This window comes from Jaculus jaculus, chromosome 6 (genome assembly GCF_020740685.1).
Source record: "Jaculus jaculus isolate mJacJac1 chromosome 6, mJacJac1.mat.Y.cur, whole genome shotgun sequence".
Classification (NCBI taxonomy): Eukaryota; Metazoa; Chordata; class Mammalia; order Rodentia; family Dipodidae; genus Jaculus; species Jaculus jaculus.
This window is the reverse complement of record NC_059107.1, coordinates 101,106,918-101,113,510: the sequence shown is the minus strand read 5'-3', so window position 1 is coordinate 101,113,510 and position 6,593 is coordinate 101,106,918. Positions and strand designations below refer to the sequence as shown.

At 51.1% G+C, this 6,593-nt stretch overlaps 1 protein-coding gene across 1 annotated transcript; it reads right to left on the bottom strand.

Annotated features, from left to right (window-relative positions):
• Inhbe (inhibin subunit beta E) lies at positions 1 to 1,518 on the bottom strand. The gene is made up of 2 exons (XM_004650013.1): positions 1,221 to 1,518; positions 1 to 758 (listed from the first exon to the last, which is right to left on the bottom strand). The coding sequence occupies exons 1-2, from the start codon at positions 1,516 to 1,518 to the stop codon at positions 1 to 3; spliced, it is 1,056 nt and encodes a 351-aa protein (XP_004650070.1).
• Between the last annotated feature and the right edge of the window lie 5,075 nt (positions 1,519 to 6,593).

Genomic DNA, 6,593 nt, shown 5'->3' with positions numbered 1-6,593 from the left:
CTAGCTGCAACCACAGGCCTCGACTACCAGGTCTGGCACATCCGTCTTGACCACATTGCCATTATGGTCAAGGTAGAGGAGTGAGAGAGGCCTTCGGGCAGTCGGGACACAGCAGGAGGTACCCGCTGGCCAAGGATTGTTGGCTTTGAGGAGACTGAAGACTGCAGAATGGAAGGACGCAGCAATGCCAGGGCTGCCAGCCAGGTGGGGCGGGCACTGCCCACTGCAGTAATTTAGCTGGTATCCCTCGGGCTGCAGGATCCAGTCCCGCCATCCTAGTTCCTGGAAGTCTACGTAGTGGTCTCGCCTACAACATAAGGGGGTCTCAGGCTCACAGGTGGGTGTCCTCCTCTTGGTTCGACCTGGTCCAGGTTCACTGGCGCCCATCTGAAGTTCCAGGAAGGGCCGTTGGTGCCCCACTGTGTCCAGGGGTCGTCTTGGTTGTCCAACAACTGTGCTGTTGTCTTCTAGGGGTCTGCAGTCCAGCTGGAGTTTCAGGACGGCAGAGTCTTCACCCCTCAGGCCACTAGAGGGCAGAGTGAGGGCGTGCCAGCCAGGAGTAGTCACTTGGTGCTCAGCTAGGAGGGCTCGCGACCCTCGGCACCTCCTCCTTGCGCCGCATCGAAAAATCCTCAGGTGCAGAGCGCCGGGGAGGGAGGGGAGCGCGTGCAGCCAGAGGCGGGCGTGGTACAGGTGGCGGGACCGAAGAGGGGACACGTGGAAGGTGAGTATGGAGCTGCCGGTTGAAGTAGAGGAGTCTGCAAAAGAAAAAAAAAAGAGAGAGAGAAGAGGAGGAGGAGGAAGGTGAAGAAGAAAAAGAAAGAAAGAGAGCGAGAGAGAGAGAAAAGAAAGAACTATGAATAGCGATGCAGGATAAGGCTCCCTTCTGAGACGCTATGGAGCTGCTACTTCTCTCTCTCTCTCTCGTTCTTTCTTTCTTTCTCTAGGTAGGCTCTCGCTGTAGCCCAGGCTGACCTGTAATTCACTATGTAGTCTCAGGGTGGCCTCGAACGCACGGCGATCCTCCTACCTCTACCTCCCGAGTGCTGGGATCAAAGGCGTGCGCCATGAGCCAAGCTCACACCACATTTTCTTACACTGACCTTTAGAAAGAGCAGGGACTGCCTTGTGTCCTCAACCATTCTTGTTCCCAGCACCTCCTTCTCTTGCCACACCCTACTCCTGCCTCTCCTGCTTTTCTTCACGATCCCTTCACCCACCTGTGACAGTAGCAAAGCTGATGACTTCCTCCCTGCTGGCTGGAGCCAGGCGGCTGGGCTGCAGTCTTCGCAGGGCTCTGGCCAGCGCTGCCTGCGGTGGAGGACGGGTTACTCTGGGACGGCTGGTCAGGTGTAGCCCCTCCAGGATTTGCTGCTTGGCTAGCTCCAGGACCAGAGCTCGTTCTGCTTGAGGTGCCATTGTTGGACCTCCACAGGAGGAGCATGTAGATTCTACGCCCTGTGCCCATACCAGTGCCCACAGAAGCACCGTCCAAAGCTGGACATGAGGGTGCCCCATTCTCCGATGGAAGGCCTCAAGTCTGACGCCTCAGATGACAGTTGTATGTCTAACTATTCTGAATTGTTGGGAGCTGAGGCGCTTACAGCAGTGGCAGACACCAGTACCCCAAACTACCCTTGACTGAGTCCTGGAGCCTGTCTTCAATGGCCTGGGACTCAGGAAGGCTGAAAGTAGATCATCGGATGAGTAGCTTCGTTTGACCCTCACAGTTCATGATTAGCTACTGAGCAGAGCCTCTGTTGAGACAGCTGCCTGAGGCTCCCTTACCTAGCGATCAGCCAGTAAACCTACCCCTTGAGCCCTAGGATTGGCCAGCTGTGCTGCCCATCAGGCCCTGGAGGGGGTGGACATCCCCCCCCCCCAGGGCTCAGGTTTCACTATCTGGTTATGGTGGCTTGAGATAGGGGCATGGGGGTGCAATGTGGACATGCATGATGCAAGAAAGAGGATGATTTCACATGCTCAGTTCCCAAGGTCTGCCACTCAAAGGAGAGATTCCATGAGCCAGGTAGAGAACAGTCTGCCCCCTCCACCAAAAATGTCCAGTCTTTCTGGCCAACTTACTGCTGCTGTAGCAGTTCCAAGAGCCAGCTATGAGCTCCAGTGGTTCTTCCTCTGGGGCCTCTGGGCCAGAAGGGGAATTCTGACCTCTGCACCTAGCGCTGAAGCTGGGGCAGGGGTGAGGATTTGGGTGGGGTGGTAGAAGAATGGAGTCCTCTTACTCAGGCCAGGGTGGCAGTGCGACAAGACACCAGAAGTCACCCTGACCCTGCCTATGTTGGCCGCCCAGAGTCCAACTGGATTGGAGTACAACGTGGAGGAGGGCCAGAGCAAGAGGTGCAGGATGTGCTTCCGTGATGTCTGGGGAAACCCAGAGAGGTGGGGGTGGTAGTGATGCAATCTTACAGCAAGCAGGACAGAGTCCATTAAGGCTGGCAGAGGGGCATGGGACTTGGAAGGGTTTGGGCCAAGCAGTCACCTCTCTTTCGGGGTACTGTAAAGGCTGCCTACATTTGAGGCATCCTGGAGATGGCCCGAGGCCTCTGTCAATAGGGTGGGAGAATGAGGCTTGGGGGGCTTACAGAACAAAGCAAGCAAGCGAGGCAAGTGCAGTAGCCGCACTCCCTGCCTATCCCAGCCCTCCATGGCCACTGTCACACTGCCTGAGTGACTTGTGTGCACACACGCACGCGCGAGCATGCCTTTCTGGACATTGACTCCAGGGCTTCATAATGCTAGGCAAGCCCTCCACTAGCTAAGCTACAACCCCAGCAACTTCCCTTAAAAAAAAAAGAAGAATATTTTATAATCATGAAAAATGTTAATAAAAATTAAAAAGAAGAAGAAGGAGGAGGAGGAAAGAAAAAGAACCAAGCATGGTGGCACATGCCTTTATCCCAGTACTCGGGAGGCAGAGGTAGGAGGATCTCCATGAGTTTGAGGCCAGCCTGATACTACATAGTAAATTCCAGGTCAGCCTGGGCTAGAGAGAGACGCTACTTCGAAAAACCAAAAAAGAAGAAGAAGAAGAAGAAGAAGAAGAAGAAGAAGAAGAGGAGGAGGAGGAGGAGGAGGAGGAGGAGGAGGAGGAGGAGGAGGAGGAGGAGGAAGAAGAAGAAGAAGAAGAAGAAGAAGAAGAAGAAGAAGAAGAAGAAGAAGAAGAAGAAGAAGAAGAAGAAGATACTATGTAGCCTAGGCTGGCCTTCAGCTCATATTGCTCCTAGTGTTTCAGCCCCCTGAGTTCTGGGATTATAGTCCTGCATCACCATGTTTAGTAAACTTTTTTTCTTCTTTTGTTAGTTTTTCCAGGTAGGGTTTCACTCTAGCCCAGGCTGACCTGGAATTCACTATGTAGTCTCAGGCTGGTCTCAAACTCACAGCGATCCTCCTACCTCTGCCTCCTGATTGCTGGGACTAAAGGCGTGCACCACCATGCCTGGCTACTAAATTTTTTTGTTGTTGTAGTTGTTTTCAAGGTAGGATCTTATTGTAGCCAAGGCTTACCTGTATCTCACTATGTAGTCCCAGACTAGCCTCAAAATCATGGCAATCCTCTTACCTCTGCCTCCTGAGTCCTAGGACTAGATGTGTGAACCACTATACCCTGCTGGTAAACTTTCTTTCTTTTTAAAAAAATATTTTATTTATTTATTTATTTGCAAGCAGAGAGAGAAGAGAAAGGCAGACAGAGAGAATGGGTATGCCAGGGCCTACAGCTGCTGTAAATAACCTCCAGATGCATGCTCCACTTTGTGTACCTGGCTTTACATGGGCACTGGGGAATTGTACTAGGGTTGTTGTGCTTTTCAGGTACCTTTCAAGTCCCGTAACCACTGAGATATCTCTCCAGTCCTCCCTCCTTCCTCCTCTTCCTCTTTCTCCCCTTCCTCCTCTTCTTCTTTTCTTTGTTTGAGCTAAGGTCTCACTCTAGCTCAGGCTGATCTGGAACTCACTATCTAGTCTCAGAGTGACTTCGAACTCATGGCAATCCTCCTACCTCTGCCTCCCAAGTGTTGGGATTAAAGGCGTGCACCACCACACTCGGCCTTTTTACAATGTTTTATTTATTTGTTTGTTTGCAAGCAGAGATAGAGAGATAATGGGCATGGCAAGGCCTCTAGCTGCCGCAAACAAACTCCAAATGTATGTGCCACTTTGTGCACCTGACTTTACGTAGATTCTGGGGAATTGAACTTGGGTTGATAAGCTTTTCAGGCAAGCACCTTAACTGCTGAACCATCTCTCCAAACCACCCCCCCACCACCACCACATCAGTTTGTTTGTTTCATTCTTTTTTTTTATTGCTTTTTCAACATAGTGTTTCACTTTAGCCCAGGCTGACCTGGAATTCTCTCTGTAGTCCCAGGCTAGCCTCGAAGAACTACAGTCATCCTCCTACTTCTGCCTTCCAAGTGTTAGGATTACAGGCTGGTGCCATCACACCCAGTTCTCTCTCTCTTCTCTCTCTCTTTTGAGGTAGAGTCTCACTTTAGCCCAGGCTGACCTGGAATTCAGTATGAAGTCTCAAACTGGCCTCGAACTCACAGCAACCCTCTGCCTCCCTAGTGCTGCGATTAAAGGCATGTGCCACCATGTCTGGCTCTCCAGTCCTCTTTATAAAATTTTATTTTTATTTTTATTTATTTATTTGAGAGAGACAGACAGAGAAAGAAAGAGGCAGATAGAGCGAGAATGGGCATGCCAGGGCCTCCAGCCACTGCAAATGAGTTTCAGACGCATGCGCCACCTTGTGCATCTGGATTATCTGGGTCCTGGGGAATTGAGCCTCGAACCAAGGTCCTTAGTTAGGCTTCACAAGCAAGTGCTGACTGCTAAGCCATCTCTCCAGCACTAAAATTATTTTAAAAAATATTTTATTTAGCCAGGTGTGGTGGTGTATGCCTTTAATCCCAGCACTTGGGAAGCAGAGGTAGGAGGATTGCCATGAGTTCGAAGTCACCCTGAGACTGCATAGTGAATTCCAGGTCAGCCTGGGCTAGAGTGAGATCCTACCTCAAAGAACTACTAAATATTTACAAGCAGAGAGAGACAGGCAAATAGACAGAGAATGGGTGTACTAGGGCCTCGAGCCACTGCAAACAAGCTCCAGATGCATGCATCACTTTGTGCATCTGGCTTTACATGGGTAGTAGAGAATGGAACCCTGACTGTTAGGAGCCTTAACCACTGAGCAATCTCTCCAGCTCAGCCCCAGTTTCTTTAAAAGCTGGGAGGTGGCAGAGAGAGAAAGCTGTGGGGGAAAGGAGTGTGATTTGGAACTGTGTCTCTACTCCGCATCTTCAACACCCGCTTGTTTGGCTGGTGGGGATATTTAGAGAGTGCTAGACCTAGACCAGGGAAGAGGGGTGTGTTTTGAGTGCTGGGCCTCAATTCCACCAGCGTCCACCATGTGGCAGTGCCTTGCCACTGGACGGACAACAGCTGATTTATGGCTGATCCCAGCATCTTGGGGACAGGACAGGGGCTACAGGAGAGGTGAAGAGTGGGCTGCCGGCTCTCACTTGGGGATCTTGCATCCCCCACCGACATTGCTTTTTCCCTTCACCAGTGCCTGAGAAAAGAGGCCGCCCTCAGAACCATATCACTGCTACTTTTTTTTTTTTTCTTTTCTTGAGATAGGGTCTCACTCTAGCCCAGGCTAACCTGGAATTCACCATGCATTCTCAGGGTGGCCTCGAACTCACTGCAATCCTCCTACCTCTGCCTCCCAAGTGCTGGGATTAAACACGTGTGGTACCACGCCCAGCTCACTGCTACCTTTGATTTAGATGTCATCACACTGACACGTGGCAGTGGAGCTCAGGATGGCTGCCAGAAAGAGAAGGGGGTTTATGAGACACTGCTGTCCACTCTAGAGTTCTCCCCAAGCCCTGGGAAACATTCAATCTCCAGTGCTAATGCTCTCAGCCACCCCTAGCTCCCTCTCCGTTGGTGGCTGCAGGTAAGTGACAGCCACTAGTCCCTGGGGTCTAGAACATGAGAGCGTAAAATGGAGATATCTGCCTCTGGTGGTGCCTAGGACGGCTGCTGCCAAGAGACAGAATCAGGGGAAGTCACAGCAAGAAATGGCTGTGGGAGTCATTGACACCACCTTTCCCATACCATCTCTGCCAGGTGCCCCCAATTTCCAGCTCTTCCCACCCCCTTGCTGTTGCGCCTGGCCTGGCCCTATCTCCCCACTGACACTTACGTCAGAACTCAGCTATAAATATGCTCTTAGCATCTTAGTCACTTTTCCCAAGAAGTGCTTCCAGGTTATAAATACCCCAGGCATCTGCTGTACTGCCCGCCCTACCACTAAGCTGGCTGGGGGCTGGAGGATAGTGCCAGGCTTGGGAGTGGGTAAGGAAATAGAAGAAACAGGAACATTTTTTTTTTTCCCCCAAATGAGAACAGCATGAAGGAGTCTAGTGGTAGGAACTGGGGGACTCAGGAAGAAAATGCTTAGAAGATAGATCTACTCTTTCCCCTTTTAATAAAAAACGGAGCCAAAAACCCCCCCCAAAAAACAAAGGGAATAATACAGATCCTGTGTTTCTTTTCTTTTCTTC

Bases quoted from the DNA above. Each gene is read 5' to 3' on its own strand.
- Inhbe (XM_004650013.1), bottom strand. From the start codon at position 1,518: ATGGGGCACCCTCATGTCCAGCTTTGGACGGTGCTTCTGTGGGCACTG. The intron at 759-1,220 runs GTGGGTGAAGGG...TTTCTTTTGCAG, and splicing joins CAGCTTTGCTACTGTCACAG to ACTCCTCTACTTCAACCGGC.